This window comes from Triticum urartu, chromosome 3A (assembly GCF_056163025.1).
Source record: "Triticum urartu cultivar PI428250 chromosome 3A, HENAU_Tu73, whole genome shotgun sequence".
Lineage (NCBI taxonomy): Eukaryota > Viridiplantae > Streptophyta > Magnoliopsida > Poales > Poaceae > Triticum > Triticum urartu.
Genome location: NC_141875.1, coordinates 289,506,360 through 289,527,566, shown reverse-complemented (window position 1 = coordinate 289,527,566; position 21,207 = coordinate 289,506,360). Strand labels below are relative to the sequence as shown.

General features: G+C 45.4%; 1 protein-coding gene across 2 annotated transcripts in view; it reads right to left on the bottom strand.

The window, feature by feature from the left end:
- Positions 1-351: 351 nt before the first annotated feature.
- LOC125543867 (HEAT repeat-containing protein) overlaps positions 352-21,207 on the bottom strand; it is a 36,663-nt gene continuing 15,807 nt past the window's right edge. The window contains exons 5-20 of one of the 2 annotated variants that reach the window (XM_048707361.2): positions 5,021-5,191; positions 4,405-4,944; positions 4,218-4,292; positions 4,011-4,139; positions 3,795-3,869; positions 3,507-3,716; positions 3,183-3,335; positions 2,899-3,104; positions 2,677-2,794; positions 2,450-2,588; positions 2,172-2,373; positions 1,981-2,086; positions 1,759-1,899; positions 1,553-1,676; positions 1,313-1,429; positions 352-932 (exon numbers count right to left, since the gene is read on the bottom strand). In XM_048707361.2, the coding sequence (XP_048563318.1) occupies positions 613-932; positions 1,313-1,429; positions 1,553-1,676; positions 1,759-1,899; positions 1,981-2,086; positions 2,172-2,373; positions 2,450-2,588; positions 2,677-2,794; positions 2,899-3,104; positions 3,183-3,335; positions 3,507-3,716; positions 3,795-3,869; positions 4,011-4,139; positions 4,218-4,292; positions 4,405-4,944; positions 5,021-5,191 (2,826 nt within the window). In that variant the 3' untranslated portion in view covers positions 352-612. Of the gene's footprint in view, positions 980-1,312; positions 1,430-1,552; positions 1,677-1,758; positions 1,900-1,980; positions 2,087-2,171; positions 2,374-2,449; positions 2,589-2,676; positions 2,795-2,898; positions 3,105-3,182; positions 3,336-3,506; positions 3,717-3,794; positions 3,870-4,010; positions 4,140-4,217; positions 4,293-4,404; positions 4,945-5,020; positions 5,192-21,207 lie in introns of both variants that reach the window. The other variant, XM_048707360.2, reaches the window with a different exon arrangement.

The following is a 21,207-nucleotide window of genomic DNA, read 5'->3' as shown; positions in this document are numbered from 1 at the left end:
AAGAGAAGCGCCACTCTAACACGTAGCAAGGCTTGAAATGCAAGCGAATCATCCTCAGCCCATCAGAGTTCAAGTTCTGATGCTCGTATTTATTTTTGAATTTATTTTAGAATTTCCAACGAAGCACATTCAACGGGAGGAGGTTCCCGTCGACGACGAGGTGCCTACGGTGACTTCGTAAATTTCAAGATGATATGCTAGCTCAGTCTTTCAGAGATGCTCGTGTGTGCGTTCATAGGGTTAAGTGTATGCGCGTGTATATGAGCGTTTGTGTCTGTACTGTGTTAAAAAAAAGGCTTGAAATGCAACTACCTCACTCGTGACCAGCAAGGTTTTTTGCGAGGGCGGGTGTGAATAGTTGTCGACCCAGAAACTGTCGACTTGCTACCTTCATGTACGTATATAATATGTTTGGTCTGAGATTACACCTCGTTAGTTTTGGATCGCTTAGCTAGGGAAAGCGCAGCATCCTCCTGGATACCATCTCACTACAAAGTACAAACAATGAACAAACATGTTGTTCTACATTAACTTATTCATGCTGTGACGACCGAAATCAAGCTTGGAAAATATTGTATTGATTGACAACGTTGATAATATCAGCTGGGTTCATCACCACCCTTTGCTTTGCCTCGCAACATGTCTCCAAATCCACCCCTCATTATGCGACCAAACCTCGTGTTCTCCTGCTGAGTTTGTAAGCCCACCTGGGGAGGAACAGAAGCAGCAGCAGGGTCGTGCTGCTCTCCACCCTCTTTCTTCCCAAGCAGACTGCTCTCGCCGAAGAAACTGCTGACAGAGGTCGCGATCCCAAGGTGTGCCCCCATTGCCTTGCCGATGCTCTCCAGCGTACCTCCAGACCTTTCCCGGCCTATAACTTCTAGTGCCTCCTTGTGTGCAGGGTCTAGAGCATCCACATCTTTTAACAAGTTCTGTATAGAGGGCAAAAGTAGATCACGTACACTTGAAGCAGGAAGATCTGCAAAGGAAAAAGGGAAATAGAAACGCATAAGCATACATAAAGGCTTGTTCTATTGTCGGGTACAATTTTGATATGTAGGACAAATGGGATGTGCCAGTAACCTATTACTAGCTAGATACTACAGTCCATATATGAATCCAAATGCAGTTTCTATTGCCTAGGCATTGTTCAGGTTGTGAATGATGTAGCAAATAAGTACAAAAATTATACTGAGATTATAAACAAAAGGCACAGGCAGCACTACAGATAAAGATAAGAGGCACACTCAATACAAAGTTTGCTTCTGCTATTAAATATGTGAAACACTGACAATTTCGGATAAAGGTCAACCTGTAGCATCCAAAGCACGCAGCGCTTCACAGAATACATTTGCTCTTTCACGACGCCGTTCAACATTATTTTCAGTAGGTGGGGCACTTGTAAGTCTAAATATCTTGGTTAAAAGATGTATGCAAGGTCAAAGGAAACAGAGGAACAGATTGATATGAAGATGTGTGAACACACGAGTGAGCGAATCAAACATGCAAATTTTGGTCAAAATGTATATATTAAATGTAGTGAGTAGGATATATTCACGTAGTCTATCTGTTGAATGCGGCACAGCTACTGCAAGTGCACGAATGACCGAAATAGTAGCTTCATGTGATCCATCTTCAAGAAAGGCATCCATTTGAATATGTATCTTGTCAACAACCTGGCAGTGCAGTCATGGAGTAAGGGCATTGCAAAAACTATTGTAATGTATAAAGGAATATTAGAAAATGATGCTTCAATACCATGTCACTTTTGAAATGCTGAGCAACAGCTCCTAATGCATCTATACTAGCATATTTTACAGCCGAGTTTTGATCAGAACCAAGAGTAATGAGTGCTGGCAAAACATGAGTCGATGCAACTTTCACGCCAACATAGGGTACCTGTGTGTAAAAGCAATAAATAGTACTGCAAGGAACAAAACATACCATACGCCTGATTCATTCATGTAACAGTAAACTTACAAGTGCTTTCAGTAAAGCTGCAGCACTGGTTTTTAAATTGGTATCAGAGCTCACAACCATCTCCCACAGAATATGAAAGATGACTCCATGGTGCTCCTCAAATATGCTACACATGATAAGTTAAATACATGAAAATAGTGCATATTCAACAACATCATGATATTTGCTGCATGTTTAGACAAAGTACAAACCAAAGAAACCGGATCGCGTCAATGATCTCGGCAGTGTGATGCATAGAAAATGAACCATCCTTCGTGTTTTGGATAAGTAATTTCCTTAAATATTCTTCTAACTGTTGACGACTTGAAGGAGAACCCAAAATACCAGACAATAACAATGGAAGAACACAAATGATAGCGATTTTTTCAGCAACAGAAGTTTTCGGACGGAAACCTGCAGCACAATCAATATGTCTGAACAAAAAAACTATAGCAAAGCAGACCCGCCATTTAAACACATGGATTCTTACCACGAACTTTGGACTGGATTGACAGAGGAAAATAGATAAAATCACCACTATCAATATCACCAGCTGCTATAAGAAATACAGGTAACATAATGTGCTCGAGATAATCTTTTCCATAGCGTCCAGATACGGCCAACAGGTACTGAATTTTTCCAGGAAATAATTTATCATAAATTATACTTAAAGATGGTAGGATCGGTATAGGAGATGTTGTTGTTTGTATGTTTTACCTTTGTGATCACTGTTCTTAAGCTATCCTCTTTTGCAGGCAACAAGCAGGCAAGCTTGATCAAATCCGGCAGGCACTCAGTGTGCATCCACTCAAATGCTGACCATTCTGTCTCACCTCTGTAGTGCCCCAAGATGCAATTGATCAATAAAAGAGAAGTATTTCTTTTTGTTTATCGTAATTGGTTAGTTAAAAGACAACATCACATATGCAAACAGCTTACGTTGCATACAGCTTTAGGCTGGATTCTGAAATGTAGTTTTCTGAGGGGTCTACTGATGGACAAGTCTCTATAGCTTTCTGATGAATAAATGGTAACAACTCAGTCAGCATCCGAAGGAGCACTTCAATGGTCCATCGTTCTTGTTCTCCTAAAACACGGAGATGAGAGTCTATTGTACCTTCCACCCCTGAAACGGATGGACAACGCTGAAATATAACAGTTCTATCAGAACACGTATTACAATTCATAAACTATAAGGTCCCCAAATTCAAAACCATGCATACCTGAGCAGATGCCAGGATATGTGACAGTAACACTCTCAATATCTGATCCAGTTTACCTCCCCATCCTACTACTGCAGGAACAAGTTCTCTGAGAGCAACATCCACCACTACCCCAGAAGGGTCACGGACCAACTGAAACAATAGCTCCTCAACCTACCAAACAAACAGAAATTTAAGCAACTTCCAGATGAGTATTATCTTTCAGTGATTTTAAGCTCTCGTAACCAAATATTAGCCAACAACAAAGCAGGCATTTAGCTAATACACTGAAATAAAATTTCCACTCCTTTACTGATTCTGAGAATTAGTGAGACTTAAACTGACCTTATAATATTTATCCATGTTCGGAAACAAAGGAAGCAGCAAGGCCAGATTATGTGTTGCAGCCTCCCTTACAACAGTTGCAGAATCTTCGACAAGTTGTTGCACAATAGATAGGATAAGGGAATCGCGTATCTCGGGACGAACATATATTGCCAGTTCTCCACAGGACTGAGCAACAAGCAACCTACGCTCCTCATACTGGTGATTTATCTAAACACCGGGCAATTTAACTAAAATAAGATCTCAAAATGAAGATGGCCAAAAGACTTATCAGAAAATTTGAAATACCTGTTCCCAACACTGTGGTAGTAATTCAGTCTCTGTTCTCATCTCCCCAACACTCGTGGCTAATTCCACGCAAGCCTGCATGGTAGCGAGCGAATAAATACAAAATGGTAATTTACATGATAAGAATAATATTAAGTGTGCACTTGTAGAATAAGTTGCAAGCCACATCATGAGAAACCCAGATTGATCCGTATCAAGCAATAGTCAAAAACATACATCCATTATGATGCGCCTCTGTTGTCCATCAGGCCGTTTTATCAGATTAAACAATGTGTGAGTCAACGAATCCCGTACGTCGCTATCTGGATGTCTTTCTATAGCACATATGATCAATGGAAGAAGCTCCTGTAACCATGTAGCAGCATGTAACACTAGTTATATTAAAATAAATATTGACACAAATTACAAAGGTTACAGATGAACCTCGCGATGGTTTATGAGCACATATGGAACTATCTTTGGAAGAGCATCTGAAACTATCTTGATAGTTTCCAAGGCCTACAGGATTGAACAAGAACAGCTCAAGTCAAGCCACTCAACAATCATATGAAAACAGAACAAATCAAGCCACTAAATACCATATGAAAACAGAACAAATCAAGCCACTAACCATCTTATATGACGATTTATGTATACTTGGACTCTCTACTATCTCAGTGTTAACTTTATCTTCCGATACATAAACTGATATGCTGCCTGAATTCCCCTGGCTGTTACCAGCTCCATGCTGAGTGCCATTAACAGATATACCTTCCGGAGAAGTATCTGTGCCAGATTCATATCCTGAAGTACCATAACCACCGCCCCCAGCAGTTGAGCAAGGAACTGGTGCTTCTGAATCTGGGGAACCTTCAATAGTACTTTCGGTATTTTTATGATCTTTCCTTGTGTCCTCAGTCAGAGCCGCTGCTGATACTAGCTTAATAGTTATAGATTCAGTTCCTTTGAGGTTTTCATGTTCATTGATCAATGCTGCTGCTTCTCCCATAGAATTAGCATTTAACTGGGTAGAAAAACCATCAGTATCTCCAACAGGCATTTGTTTACTTGATTGAGTCCCTTCAATGTGCATCTTAAGGGCTGTAATTTCAGCTCTGCAGTCATTCAGCTCCTTCCTATGGACATCCAATGATTGCTTCAAGTCTCGAACCTTTCACAAAACAACTATGTTAGAAGTTCAGACAAGTTAACATATCAATCATACGGATGATTCTTAAGAGAATTACCATTTTCTCCTTCTCTTTTATGTCCATGTGAGCAGCATCCAAAGATTTCCTTAAAGCTGCAACCTGATTATTAGCCAATTCACTGGTCTTCATCCAGGAGTCCTTTTCAGCATAAAGCCTTTCACTGTCCTTCTTTAGTGCTTCGTTTTCGCGAAGAATGGATATTTTTTCCTTCAATACGCAATATCAATGATCAAGTTAATACTACTTCGAACTTCTGGGCTTACAAGGGGAAAAAAGGATAATCCGACATGTGAAGTAACTCAGGGGGAAAAAAATCTAAAACTCAACAGAGATACGAACATTGTTCAAGGCAAAGGTATTGCTGAATGGTAAATTTGGCTACTGATTGATTGTTCAACTGTTCTATTTGAAAATGCATGCAGTGCACCAAAACCAAATGAGTCATCTACTCATGTGGGATTGCCATCAGTGAGTCTTATCCACGGGGTGGTTAAGATTTTCAATTAAACCATAGCTAACAGACACACGGCTGATCTGGCGAAGATCACAGTGCCTTTGTGCATGGACGCTGCCTCCACAATAATGCCCGTCCAGTGCACGGAGCAATGGCTGCACTCTTTGAAACAACCTGGCATGCTGCTAAAGCTGGATATACCCAAATCACTCGACACCATCGATTGGCCATTCATTTTGGAGGTGCTGTGTGGAAGATAGGTTTTGGTTCCCACTGGATACGGGGGTTTGTAGCCTGCTCTCGACGGCCTCGAGTCGGATTCTTCTCAATAGATCGCCAGGAGATACCTTATGGAACAGATTAGACTTGGGGGAGGGCGAGCCGTTGTTGCCCATGATCTTTATTTTTTTATGGACGTTCTTCATCACCTGTTTTTCCAGGCAGCGGATCTCGGAGCTTTGTCTCGGGCTCTCCGCTAGCACGCACAGGTATGTGGCAATGGCCCTCCTGCTTTGTGGACGATGCTATGATCTTCTTGAGACACTTGGAGCTTGACATCAGTGCGTACTTGGTCATGCTGGAGGATCTTGGAATTGCATCGGGGCTGCATGTCAATCTGAATAAATGTGCTGCCCTACCGATCAGGCACCAGCTGGAGCATCTTCAGCTGATCTCCAACCATCTCTGTTGTCCGGAAGAAGCATTTCCTTGCACTTACCTGGGCCCATTACTAAGCATCCGAAAGCAGTCGGCGGCACAGCTCCAGGGGAATTAGACAAGATGGCAAACAGACTGACTTCATGGAGGGCCTCTACCATGGCCAAAGGGGGGAGGCTAGTCCTTGTGAAGAGAGTTCTGTGCGCATCCCCAATCTACACCAAGATGTCGCTTGACCTAGCAGCTAAGGTGGTGGAAGGGATAAACAAAATTCCTCTGGAAAGATCATGCCGACGCCAGGGGCAGGCACTGTGGTGACCCGGCGTGCAGTCTGCGCGCCGAAGAGGGCTGGTGGTTTAGGTTTGCCTGATCTGAAATGGCTGGACATGGCCCTGCGCTCGCGCTGGCTTTGGCTGAAGCATCCCGGTGCTTCGAATCCCTGGAAGGAATTTAATCTGCAAGTGACACAGGAGTCCAGGGTACTGTTTGAGGGTAGATCTGTTGTAGGCAATGGCGAGGCAACGCTTTTTTGGTTGGACCGTTGGCTGGATGGCGATAGGCTGCAGTACGAGTCTCCTAACCTTTTGTGCATCTGTTCAGCCACGCCTCAAGACGAACCACACGGTGGCGGAGACGAACGTCAGAGGCCTCTGGATTGAAGACGTTGGGTCTGACCTTAGCCCAGAGGCATTACAGGAGTTCATTTCGGTGTGGACCAGACTGCTCTTCTTCGAGCCAACTGCTGGGATCAGAGACATGCCTTGTTGGTCATGGAAGAAAAAAGGAATTTTCTCAACTAGATCGGCATATAGAGCCTTCTTTGCCGGTTTGGCAGATGTGCTGACGGCCAAGGCAATATGGAGCTTGCGCGCTTTCGCTGCCCAGAACCGGTGCTGGACTTCAGACAGGTTGGCACAGCATTGCCTCCCCCATCACCAGGCGTGCCCTTTCTGTGACCAACACAGTGAAACACTAGGCCATATGCTTCTCGGCTGTGTCTACACATGCGCGATCTGGCACCAGGTTTTCAGTGTTTGGAGCAGGGTGGATGGGATGCCAAGGCCCAAGTATTGCTTCCTGGTAGAGAGAGCAGGCAACCAACCTATATGCATGAGGCATCTTTTTCATGAAGCTGCACCAAGTGCCAGGGTTAGGGTTCATTGGCATTAAGGAGGGGATAAAGGTAGTGGGAACGGCCAGTGACAGATCAAGTCGAAGAGCTACTGGCAGCTGCAGTTCTAGGTTGTTAGGAATATGCAACTTGTTAGGAATATATATATATATAGGACGGCTGTTTGGGACACCTAGGTGCCTAGGCTCCTTGCCTTTTCACCACTAGATTGCATTTAGATGTGTGTTGTTGTAACGGGTATGTTTGTTAACGGGTTATTCCATTGTAAATTGCTGATCAAAATAATTATGACATAATTGCTAATTTAATGCCATGAATATGGCCCTACGCATTATGAATGGCAAATAATTGGGTATGATAAGTTCACAAATAATTGGGTATGATAAGTTCTAGGAGTCCTAAAAAATAAAAGGAAAGGTATTTCTAAATCAATACGCTTCCTTTTATTGATTTCTATGTCTCATACCTTTCCTTGTGGAATTTTAGATAATGTATGAAATACTGTGAGTATGCACATACCTAAAAAATATATTAAGTAATTTCAATTCCACATATCCATAAATATTTCAGGCATGTAGTTGTTGGGTTTTATACTAACAAAAATATTTATGTGTGAGTGTTATACGTAGTTAGAATATACACAACTCTAGGTATTATACCTAATAAAAATATACACATACTCAAGAATACCCATGTGTACGTGTTGGTAATTCAATCAAAATGTGGAACATGCATACCCTCCTATTTACAAATAGTTTTTCAGTATTCCTAACGAGTTTCTATAAAACATGACAAGAATTAATAGGCAATTAATCATGATGAATTAATTCTCTCTCTTATTACGTCTATCTACATTGAATGTTGTCATGCATGGTACTTTTCTGTTGCCCACGAAAGCAATCTTGCCATTCATAATGCGTAGGGCCATATTCATGGCATTAAATTAGCAATTATGTCATAATTATTTTGATCAGCAATTTACAATGGAATAACCCGTTAACAAACATACCCGTTATAATAGCACACATCTAAATGCAATCTAGTGGTGAAAAGGCAAGGAGCCTGGGGTAAATTAACTGGGGCACCTAGGTGCCTGGGCACCTTGATCGGGTCCAACCCGTTAGTACATCTGATTTGTTTCTTTTTTTGCGTTCCAGACTTTCCATGTATGAAATAGCAAGACACATTTTAAATTATCTAAATCAATACGCTTCCTTTTATTGATTTCTATGTCTCATACCTTTCCTTGTGGAATTTTAGATAATGTATTTGCGACTATATACCAAAAAAACAATAGGTTTCGTGCCCATGTATTTGCATGGACATATATCCATAGAACTTATCATACCCAATTATTTCTCTACTACTACATACCCCGGCATGAAATGCTTGAGTACATACTCAAAAAATACATAGTATATGAACATACTAAAAATAATAAAGTAGAGTATATACTACCACATGATAGTCTATGAGAAATGGGTGTAGCTACACCCGGTAGTAGAATGGAGTCTCCTAGCCGCAATACAATCAAGTTACATCCATAACATGGTCTCAGAGCCTAGGCTTAGGCAGCCCCGTTGATGAGGAGGGCTGAGGTGGGCGCCCGCACAGAGCCCCCAAAATTTGGGGGGCCCACATCAATAGGTATTAGGCAGCCTGTAATATATGTGCAGTTTCCATTTTTAATCAGGGAAAGAGAAGGTTTCCTTTTTAACGAGGGAGAGGGAGGAAAGAGAAGGCCCAAAATAATCTATTGAGAACCGATCGAATTCAGATGCCTTCTCTATTGCTCAAAAGAAAATGCCTTCGCTCAATCGCACGTTGCCTACCTGTTCTGCTGATCACCGTCTGCCTTTTTGAGTTTTTTATCGTAAGTCGTAACTGATCGTGCCGGTGCCGTCATCATGGAAGTGCTTGGCGGCGAACCGGGCAGGATGGCGTTGCTGATCCCGCACAGCCTGTCTATGTCATCAACGCCGAGCGAGTCCGGTGTTGGGAGGCGGAAAGGAGAAGGAAGCCGGGAAGTGCATGAAGGAGGTGGGCTAGGGCGAAGACGAGAGCAAGGAGGAGACGGCCATATGCAGCAGCGATAGTGAGGACAAGAACAAGAAAGGGTAAGTCGATCTGATCTGATTTGATTTGTTGCACGAACTTTACTTATCTTCGAGTTGTAGATCAGGAAAAAAAACGTGGATTGAGATTTTGTTCAATCATCACATTATTCTTGTTGCTATAATAATGAATTGTTCTTTATTAATCGATTTTTTCAACTAGGCTAGCTAATCCCGTTTCTACTGGAAAAGACTACCAACACTAACCAGTTCATATCAGATAATTAGAAATAATGAGGATGGATACAAATATAACCTAATTAATTAGATCGACTCTAGCAAGTAGCAACCACACATGCATGTGAGCGATCCTTTCCATTTTAATCTCAAGCTATGAAACCGATATGTCATATGAACTATACAAATTTTAGGGTCCCAAATTAGATTTCGCCCCGGGGCCCCAAATCTTTAGAAACGGCATGGGTTTAGCTCTCCTCCCACGTGCCGCAACTCCACGCTCAATCTCAATCTGTCGTCCTCGATCAGACTTTTTTTTATCTCTCCTTCAATTTGATCTCTTCGTCGATCGGATCGTTTACTCCATGTGAAAGTCGTCTCCCCTGACTCCCCAACAGGCAGCCACTGCCTCGAGCTTCTCTTGTCCAGCTCCCCCTAGGACACCGGCCACTTCGCCCAGGAACTCGCAACTGCCTGCAGCACCTCTCCTTTGGCTGCCGCCGCTCCCCTCCACGCCCATAGGTCAACTCACCAAGTGTAACGCCCCAGATACAACTTTTCATATTTGTAACTCCGACTCTTGCCATTTTCGACTTTATGTTATGAGATGCCCTTCGTGGTTGGGTTTTTGTCTTCGTTTTGCATTTTGTTCATGTTATGCATTTCATATCATGTCATCATGTGCATCGCATTTGCATTCGTGTTCGTCTCATGCATCCGAGCATTTTCCCCGTTGTCCATTTCGCAATCCGACACTCCCACATGCACCCGGCGCACCCCTCTTGTCTCTTTTCATGAGCGGGAGAAAAACGTTCTCGGAATGGACCGAGATTTGTAAGTGGCCTTGGTACACCATTGGTAAACCGCCTGTCAAATTTCGTTCCATTTGAAGGCCGTTTGATGCCCCAACGATTAACCGGGTAACCGCAAAAGCCTCTTTGTGTTGCAGCCCAACACCCCTCCAAAACAGCCCAATAACCCATCTAAACCACCTCCATGTTCTCCGTTGTTGGATCACGATCGTGTGGGCGAAAACCGCACCTCATTTGGACACTCCTACCTCCATCTACCTATAAATATGTGATCCCCTCCGAATTTCGCGCAGACGAAACCCTAGCCCCGCTCCTCGCGCCGCCGGACAAAACCTCCCACCACCGGACATGTCCAGCCGCCACGCCCCTTCGGCCAATCCGAGCATGACACGTCACCCCCGCTGCCGCTTCTAGCCGACCAGGAGCCGCCACCTCACTCTCTCTCTCTCTCTCCTCCCACCCCGCCAGACCCGCCGGAGCCCATCGCGAGCCCACTCGTGGGCCGAACCGGGCCTGCACCGCCGCCGCGCAGCCCGCGCGCGCCCGCTCCCGTCGGCCGCCGCCCGCGCTACCTTGCCGGACCTCACCGGGATTGTGACGCCCCAAGACCGGAGCTTCAGACGCCTTCCATGTTTTCCAGGTTTCGTCTTGTGAGTTATTGGTTTGTTGCATTCATCATTGCATCATGTCATCATGCCATCATGTCATCAATCTTTGCATCTCTACGCAACTAAATAAATTGCATAGATCTTTCGATCTATTTAAATCGAGGTAATTCACATGGTGGTTTCTCTTTAAAACATATCCTCCCGATAGTAGGGAGCTATATTCAATATTTTCTTTAATTTGAAATTCACCATAACACACTTGCAAAAATCCCAATGCCTTTTGTTATTTCAACTCTTGGCCTCTAACTTTGCCACATGTCCTTTCGTCATTTTCTGGAGCTCCACCTAATTTCTCAACATTTTTGGACACTTCTATAACCAAGCCCTAAGTTCAAATGAGTTTGAATGACATCTTCCAATCTTGCCTCTCCTATTTTTCGTGGACCGTGCACACTTTTACGAGTCCGCGAAAATAATCCCTGTGCCCAGATTCTTTGTTCTTCCATTTTCTTCTCTCCTTTTTTTTCTTTCCTCTCTTTCTTTTCTTTCTTCTGTTAATGAGAAGAGTTAGAGGGAGAGAGAGAGAGCCCATCCCAGCCAGGCGGCCCAATTGCCCTAAGGCCCACCTAACCTGTCAGGCAGCCTCAGCCCACCTACAGCTAACCCTACCGCAGGGAGAGAGCCCATCTCCTCTCCCCCTCGATCCCTCCCTCGCGCCGCCAGGAGAGGAGGCACCGCGCTCGACCCCTCCTCTCGCCCGTGACCTTTTTCTCCCTCTTGATCCCCTCCCCTTCCTTCGAGCCCTTCTTTCTCCCCCGCGCAGCCATCGCTCTTCCTCCATCCTCTGCTGCAGCCTCGCGCGCCCAGGACCCCGAGCAGGAGCGCCGTCCTTGTCTCCTCGCTCGCGCCTCCTCCGTTCCCATGGCGATGCCGTCTGGCCACAGCCACCTGCACGCCCGACGCCACCCTCTCATGCCTCTGCCGCGCCGGCCTGCGACGTCGCCGCCGAGCTCCACCAGGTCCCCGCCGGCGACCTCGACCTTCAAGCCGCCGCCGCACCTCCGCCTAGCCTCCTCTGGCCGAGCTCAAAGCTCCGCTGCTGCACCTCGTAGCCGGAGTTCTGCTTCTTCTACTTCACTGCTCGTCCCGGCCGCGTTGACTACGTCCTTTGCTTCGACCCCGCAGCGCCGTTCGTCTCCTCTCTGCTTCATTGCGGGATGCAGCCTGCGCCAAGTCCCAGCGAGCCCCTGCTCCTTCCCTCGCTGCCCGCAAGACCGAGGCATGACCGGCCCTCTTCGTTGACCGCCAAGACCTAGACGTGGCGCTGCTTCATTTGGTTCATCCCAAGCCTCGGTAGACCCGGGGTCTCACTGCATTTACCGTCGTCGTTCTGTTGCATCTTCGTGAAGTCAGAGACTGCCAAGTACACGAACACGCCAAGTTCCGCTCCGAACATGTACAACTACACCCGGTGATGCGACAAGCCCCGACAACGTGTACATCTACTCCGTCAAGACCGGACCGACAAGTACCCCAACGTCATGTGTACAACGACCGTCACCGAAGACCCGGGTAGCAAAACGTCAAGTACCTATGACCGAAGAACGCCATGTACCTCTCCGAAAAACGAACATGTACCACTACGTCCGGAGGCATCGGATCCGTCAAGTCCAACAACGACTGTGTACAACTATTGGCTACCCCAAACGACTACGAAACGTGAACCTCTACTTCCCCTCCAAAACGTGTCCCGCTACCGATGGCTCGAACATCTTCGAAACAACTACCGTCGACCCTCGAAGCCTCCGTGGACGTCAAGTCCCTCGCCGTGATCCCGAACATCTACGGAAAATTGTGCAACTAAGAACGTGAACGACTACCGCCGCCAAGATCACGAGTACCTCTACCGTCGTCATGTACCCCTACTTCCACTACCGAACGTCCCGAGAACGTCTACTTCCCCTACACCGCATCGAACTTGAACCCCTCCGATAACGCACGCTTCGAAGGTATAACCATCGAGACGACGCCCGTGGATGAATGCTTGCGATGTATGAGTTGCACCCTATGTTTGCACCATGTCCGAGATGTCACTTGCTCGGTCCTCCTCGTTGCCATGCCGTCCATCCGTGGGAACCCGGAATCCGGGATCAACCCACCATCTTTTGCATGCTCCCGTCACTTTTCCTTTTGCACCGGTATTTTCATGAGCTACCGGAACCGTTATGTTGCCATGGCATCATTTCGGATTCGTTGCCGTGGCCCCTTTTTCTTTCCACCACGGTGACAAATGCTTCTTAATGCTCTTGTCAACTTTTAATAAAAAATTGCATAAAACTTGCAATGTCATCCGCATCATGATAACAACATTTAAAATGGTTAGATTGTTGTTTGCTTTAATTTGCTAAATGCATATGAGGATTTTCCGGAATTGTTGTTGTTGTTGTTTCCGGCCTCATTTAAAATGCCTAACGATGTTTTCTACTCATGTTTCACCTCTTGCCATCTTTAGCAACATTTAATATTGTTGGGTACATAAACGAGATCGAACTAAATAACTTGAATGTGGTGTTCCGTCAATATGCAATTTGCATATTGAGCTCCACTTAACTTGTAGTTTTGTTTGTGCCCTTTGCCATGCCTTGCATATTTAAACCGGACATGCATCATACTTGGTTGTGCATCATGCCATGTTTATGTGTTGGTTGTTTACTTTGTTGTTTGCTTCTTTCCGGTGTTGCTTCTTCGGGTTGGTTCCGATAACGTTGCGTTTGTGAGGATCCGTTCGACTACGACCGTTTGTCTTCTTCATGGACTCGTTCTTCTTCCTTGCGGGATCTCAGGCAAGATGACCATACCCTCGAAATCACTTCTATCTTTGCTTGGTAGTTGCTCGCTCTTTTGCTTTGCCTTTGCCGGGATACCTACCACATGATTTATCATGCCTCCCATATTGCCATGTCAAGCCTCTAACCCATCTTGTCCTAGCAAACCGTTGTTTGGCTATGTTACCGCTTTGCTCAGCCCCTCTTATAGAGTTGTTAGTTGCAGGTGAAGATTGGAGTTTGTTCCATGTTGGAACATGCATTTGTTGGGATATCACAATCTCTCTTATTTAATTAATGCATCTATATACTTGGTAAAGGGTGGAAGGCTCGGCCTTATGCCTGGTGTTTTGTTCCACTCTTGCAGCCCTAGTTTCCGTCATACCGGTGTTATGTTCCTTGATTTTGCGTTCCTTACGCGGTTGGGTTATAATGGGAACCCCTTGACAGTTCGCCTTGAATAAAACTCCTTCAGCAAGGGTCAACTTGGTTTTACCATTTGCCACCTAGTCTGATCGGGTCTTCCTGGGAGAAGGAATATCCTTCGTTGACCGTGAGAGCTTGTGATGGGCTAAGTTGGGACACCCCTGCAGGGATTTGAACTTTTGAAAGCCGTGCCCACGGTTATGGGCAGATGGGAATTTGTTAATGTCCGGTTGTAGAAAACCTGAAACTTATCTTAATTAAAATGCATCAACCGTGTGTGTAGCCGTGATAGTCTCTTTCCGGCGAAGTCCGGGAAGTGAACACGGTGTTTTGGAGTTATGTTTGAACGTAAGTAGTTTCAGGATCACTTCTTGATCACTTCTAGTTCACGAGCGTGCCTTGCCTTCTCTTCTCGCTCTCTTTTGCGTAAGTTAGCCACCATATATGCTGGTGCTTGCTGCAACTCCACCTCATATCTTTTCCCTACCCATAAGCTTAAATAGTCTTAATCGCGAGGGTGTGAGATTGCTGAGTCCCCGTGACTCACAGATACTTCCAAAACCAGTTTGCAAGTGCCGATGATATCGTGCAGGTGACGCAACCGAGCTCAAGGAGGAGCTCGATGAAGACCCCGTTCTTTGTGTTGTTTCGTTTTCCAGTTGATCAGTAGTGGAGCCCAATTGGGACGATCAGGGATCTGTAGCATCAGGGGTAGTCTTCTTTTATTTTGGTTCCATAGTCGGACCTTGATTGTATCTGGATGATGTAGTGATATATTCATGTATTGTGTGAAGTGGCGATTGTAAGCCAACTCTGTACCTCTTACTTATTCAGTACATGGGATGTGTAAAGATTACCCCTATTGCGACATGCCTACAATGCGGTTATGCCTCTAAGTCGTGCTCCGACACGTGGGAGATATAGCCGCATCGTGGGTGTTACAAGTTGGTAATCAGAGCCCTCCCCGACTTAGGAGCCCCCTGCTTGATCGAATCTGCTTGATCGAATCGCTGGCGTTGTTGAGTCTAGAAAAATGTTTTGAGTCATTTAGGATTATATATATCAGAGAGTAGGATTCTTTTTACTCCTCAGTCCCTTTGTCGCTCTGGTGAGGCATCATGACGTAGAGTTTTGACTCTTCTCTTCTCAAATTTCACTAAAAAAAAATTTAGGATCACGCAGGTATCTTGGAATCGTTCCGATGGTTTTGTGACGAGAACATTGTTCTTGATGCCTCATGACATTTAGGGGTTGTGGCAGTGTCCCGGGGAGTTGAGCTCCGAGGTGTTGTCGTCTCAATTTTATCGTTACAATTCTGGAATACCTGAGTTTCACCGACATCGAAAATCTCCTTTATGCAGTTGTTGGTGAGATAACCTCGACGCCACCCAGTACTGGGGCGGGAGTTCGGGAGTATTGCCATAACTTGTATAACGGATGCTTTTCGAAGGTTGAGGTAAATGATTTCCGAAGGTCTCTTGGTTATGTGTTGAAGGATGGATACAGCTGGATGTAGGATTTGCTAGTTTTGGGTGAGATATTATGCTTCCCTTGTATCCCCAACACCTGATTGCATAACCGAAAAGTTTCGGGAGTTTATAAGTGGGAATTCAAGTAGCTTTTAGGATATCTTTCCAACAGATGTATGATATGAGATTGGAGTTCAACGTCTAGTGGTCCGTCTATCCACGGTTGGTTTTATAGTGGTCTCGTTGTGTCTTAAAAAGTCCTTGGCTATGCTGACTCGGGGACGCTTCGTATGTCATGTGCACTGCCTTGTACATGATGGTGCTGTACGATCGAGCCCGTGTAGGCCCCACCACGAAAACTTCGGACGAAATCTCTATCATATGTTTGTTCCGGCTTTTTCTGCAAGCCAATCCTTTGTTTTTGTTTTCAGTTGTGGTATTCAAGTTGCTTCAAAGTCAAATGTTGATTCCATACCTTTCCTAAATGGTGTTCTCATATTTCTATGTAAATACTAATTCTTCATGATAATCGAGATTGTCATGTCAATCCTTTTCAACCGGTGTGTTTTCTCTTCACGTGGATCCAATCTTTTTCAACATCCGCAAGATCATCTCAAATCCTCTCAACGTTGTTTGTTGCATCCGTCTTCAAGTTGTCGTTGTTTTCCCATCCTTCCACACTTTTTCTTCAAGGACTCAGATTTCTTATTCAAGTATCATTTTATTGATGGGAAGCCTCTCCAATCCTTTTCCATCAATGTTCTTATCCGGTGATTCTCATGAAGATTCTAATGGAGCTTCAAGTTCATCATTCTTTGTTTCTTTTTCCTTCTCCGGTGGATTCAATGCAAGCTTTCGGTATTGATCATATCTTTTTCATTGGTTCACATGCTTTCCATGTTGGAAGTCCTTACCAAAGACTCTCTTAATCATTCACTTCTCGCTATTGAATTGTTCCGGAGTGCTGAAAATATCTCGAAGATTCGTGTTTCCACTCTGCTTTCGTTCAAACTCTTTCGAGGATGTTATCTCATTCAAACCATTTAATTCAATCGGTGCAATCTCTCTTTTCAAGCAATCGTTTCAATGGTGTTTCTTTTGAGTGGGCCCTAACCCACAGGTCTTTTCCCAGGATCTTACCTGACTCTTCTAATTCTCCCGGAGCTTTTCAAATTCTTTTCGAAGTTTGACGTAAGAATGAATTGTCATCAGTCAAATGTCTTTCTCCAAGATCTTTCAATTTCTTTTCATCGTTGCTTCAACCTTTCCAATTTTAATTCCGGAGTGCCTCAACAATTCTTGGTGGTGTTTCTCGTCATCATTCTCGGATTTTGAAGACCGAAGAAGAGTTTTTCCTCCATATCTTATCCGTTCTCTCAGAGATTCGTGGTTCTAGTTTGAGGCCATCCTCTCATAATTGTTTTGATTGTGGAAATTCATTTCATCCATCCGGAGCATTTCAAGAGTCTTTCAGTTTGTTTATCCGAAGGCCATCATTTCGGGATTATCCATTCCAGCTTTCAGCTATCATTCTCTAAATCTTACCTATGCATCATTCAAGTTTTCTCTAATCAGCTCGTGATCTTTTCGTTCACTTGTATCAAAATCCCCTCAAGCATCTTCGTTCATGTGCTAATTCTTCTCGGTGTTTCTCTATCTTTTCCTTCGTTCATTTTCAATTTTTACGGTGGTTCGGTCAAGAGTTCTCTTCATTCGTTATCATATCAATTCATTCGTTGTTTCAATCCTACCGATGGATCGTTGGAGACCTTTCTCAAGTTTGCGCTATATCTCTTTTCAATCCTTTTTCTATGAGAATAAGAGGTATGCCAAATCCGTAGAATGTCATTAATTTAAATTGATGAAGGACACGCATAACGTAATTCTTATTATTGTTTCATCCAAGGGATTAATTCCTTATTCCGGAGGCTCATCAAGTTCTCGGTTTTTAATTGTTTCATCTTTTCTTTCCCGGAGTTCCAAGCTCTCGCAATTATATCACCACGGAGATCCATCTAAATCATTATAAGGCTTCACTTTGTGTTGTCAATTTCTCTTTCTTTTTATCATCATTTTGTTACCGGAGTTCTTCATGGAGGTTCTACACGATGGTTCATCAAGGATTTAATTCCTTTTCAAAGTGTTCTTTGAAATTCTTTTCAGAGGAGCTCAAGCATTCTTCATCTTGCAATCCGGAGTGCAATTCTTTCTTCCGTGTCATTGGAGGTGGTATTATGTCATTCTTGATAATTTGAGTTCATGTTTCATGATTCACATGTTGTTAAGAATGAGTTATTTTAAATCCATCAACCTCTTCGTTGGAGTTATCTTGTGTCATGTTTCACCTAAAGCATTCTCTAAGGATTGTTGCTATTATGGTGCTTATAAATGACCCAACTTCTTTTATCCTCCAGGTGAATAAGTTTCTCGTCTCCTTGGTGTTATCAATCCAATCTATTGTTTTCCGTTAGTGGCAGAATTTTCACCTCTTAGTTTGAGATGTTTTCTATAAGTCCACTACAACCTTGTTCTTTTCATTGTTGGTTTTTCAACAACTCCGTTCGACCCTTCTCCTAAGGATGCCTTTCCAAGCTCAATTGTGGCAGAAGTTGCCATTTTCTTCTCCATTTTGTTATTCCAATGATATATCTTCTATTCTTCCTTCCGGAGGCATTGTGTTATTACTCTCTTCGTCCCATCAACTCATTTTTGGCCAAGATCATATTCTTTTCTAGCTTATCCATTTAACCGGAGTGTTGTCGTAATTGATCTTATCGTTCCTTGCACATTTCGTTTCTATCGGAGTGCTTGCATGTACTTCTTATCCATTGTAACCTTTTTTCTTATGTCTTTCAACCTACAAGGTTCTCGTAATGTTCATTGTTCCTCTTTTCTACCGGTATGTTTTCAACTTTGTTCATCTTCGTTGTATTATTTCTTTCATTTTGCTCAACCTCTCAAGGTTCTTTGGTTTCACTCGTTTGTCAAAGAAGCAACTTAGTTTTACCTCTTCTCTTTCTCTTCCATTTTCCCTCCGGTGTCATCCTAGATCTCGGGACGAGATCCTCTCGTAGTGGTGGAGTGTTGTGACGCCCCAAGACCGGAGCTTCAGACGCCTTCCATGTTTTCCGGGTTTCGTCTTGTGAGTTGTTGGTTTGTTGCATTCATCATTGCATCATGTCATCATGCCATCATGTCATCAATCTTTGCATCTCTACTCAACTAAATAAATTGCATAGATCTTTCGATCTATTTAAATCGAGGGAATTCACATGGTGGTTTCTTTTTAAAACATATCCTCCCGATAGTAGGGAGCTATATTCAATATTTTCTTTAATTTGAAATTCACCATAACACACTTGCAAAAATCCCAATGCCTTTTGTTATTTCAACTCTTGGCCTCTAACTTTGCCACATGTCCTTTCGTCATTTTCTGGAGCTCCACCTAATTTCTCAACATTTTTAGACACTTCTATAACCAAGCCCTAGTTCAAACCCATTTGAATTAAATTCAAATGAGTTTGAATGACATCTTCCAATCTTGCATCTCCTATTTTTCGTGGACCGTGCACACTTTTACGAGTCCGTGAAAATAATCCCTCTGCCCAGATTCTTTGTTATTCCATTTTCTTCTCTCCTTTTTTTCTTTCCTCTCTTTCTTTTCTTTCTTCTGTTAATGAGAAGAGTTAGAGGGAGAGAGAGAGCCCATCCCAGCCAGGCGGCCCAATTGCCCTAAGGCCCACCTAACCTGTCAGGCAGCCTCAGCCCACCTACAGCTAACCCTACCGCAGGGAGAGCCCATCTCCTCTCCCCCTCGATCCCTCCCTCGCGCCGCCAGGAGAGGAGGCACCGCGCTCGACCCCTCCTCTCGCCCGTGACCTTTTTCTCCCTCTCGATCCCCTCCCCTTCCTTCAAGGCCTTCTTTCTCCCCTGCGCAGCCATCGCTCTTCCTCCATCCTCTGCTGCAGCCTCGCGCGCCCAGGACCCCGAGCAGGAGCGTCGTCCTTGTCTCCTCGCTCGCGCCTCCTCCGTTCCCATGGCGATGCCGTCCGGCCACAGCCACCTGCGCGCCCGACGACGCCCTCTCATGCCTCTGCCGCGCCGGCCTGCGACGTCGCCGCCGAGCTCCACCAGGCCCCCGCCATCTCCTCTCCCCCTCGATCCCTCCCTCGCGCCGCCAGGAGAGGAGGCACGGCGCTCGACCCCTCCTCTCGCCCGTGACCTTTTTCTCCCTCTCGATCCCCTCCCCTTCCTTCGAGGCCTTCTTTCTCCCCCGCGCAGCCATCGCTCTTCCTCCATGCTCTGCTGCAGCCTCGCGCGCCCAGGACCCCGAGCAGGAGCGTCGTCCTTGTCTCCTCGCTCGCGCCTCCTCCGTTCCCATGGCGATGCCGTCCGGCCACAGCCACCTGCGCGCCCGACGACGCCCTCTCATGCCTCTGCCGCGCCGGCCTGCGACGTTCTACCTCACTGCTCGTCCCGGCCGCGTTGACTACGTCCTTTGCTTCGACCCCGCAGCGCCGTTCGTCTCCTCTCTGCTTCATTGCGGGATGCAGCCTGCGCCAAGTCCCAGCGAGCCCCTGCTCCTTCCCTCGCTGCCCGCAAGACCGAGGCATGACCGGCCCTCTCCGTTGACCGCCAAGACCTAGACGTGGCGCTGCTTCATTTGGTTCATCCCAAGCCTCGGTAGACCCGGAGTCTCAATGCATTTACCGTCGTCGTTCTGTTGCATCTTCGTGAAGTCAGAGACTGCCAAGTACACGAACACGCCAAGTTCCGCTCCGAACGTGTACGACTACACCCGGTGATGCGACAAGCCCCGACAACGTGTACATCTACTCCGTCAAGACCGGACCGACAAGTACCCCAACGTCATGTGTACAACGACCGTCGCCGAAGACCCGGGTAGCAAAACGTCAAGTACCTATGACCGAAGAACGCCATGTACCTCTCCGAAAAACGAACATGTACCACTACATCCGGAGGCATCGGATCCGTCAAGTCCAACAACGACTGTGTACAACTATTGGCTACCCCAAACGACTACGAAACGTGAACCTCTACTTCCCCTCCAAAACGTGTCCCGCTACCGATGGCTCGAACATCTTCGAAACAACTACCGTCGACCCTCGAAGCCTCCGTGGACGTCAAGTCCCTCGCCGTGATCCCGAACATCTACGGAAAATTGTGCAACTAAGAACGTGAACGACTACCGCCGCCAAGATCACGAGTACCTCTACCGTCGTCATGTACCCCTACTTCCACTACCGAACGTCCCGAGAACGTCTACTTCCCCTACACCGCATCGAACTTGAACCCCTCCGATAACGCACGCTTCGAAGGTATAACCATCGAGACGACGCCCGTGGATGAATGCTTGCGATGTATGAGTTGCACCCTATGTTTGCACCATGTCCGAGATGTCACTTGCTCGGTCCTCCTCGTTGCCATGCCGTCCATCCGTGGGAACCCGGAATCCGGGATCAACCCACCATCTTTTGCATGCTCCCGTCACTTTTCCTTTTGCACCGGTATTTTCATGAGCTACCGGA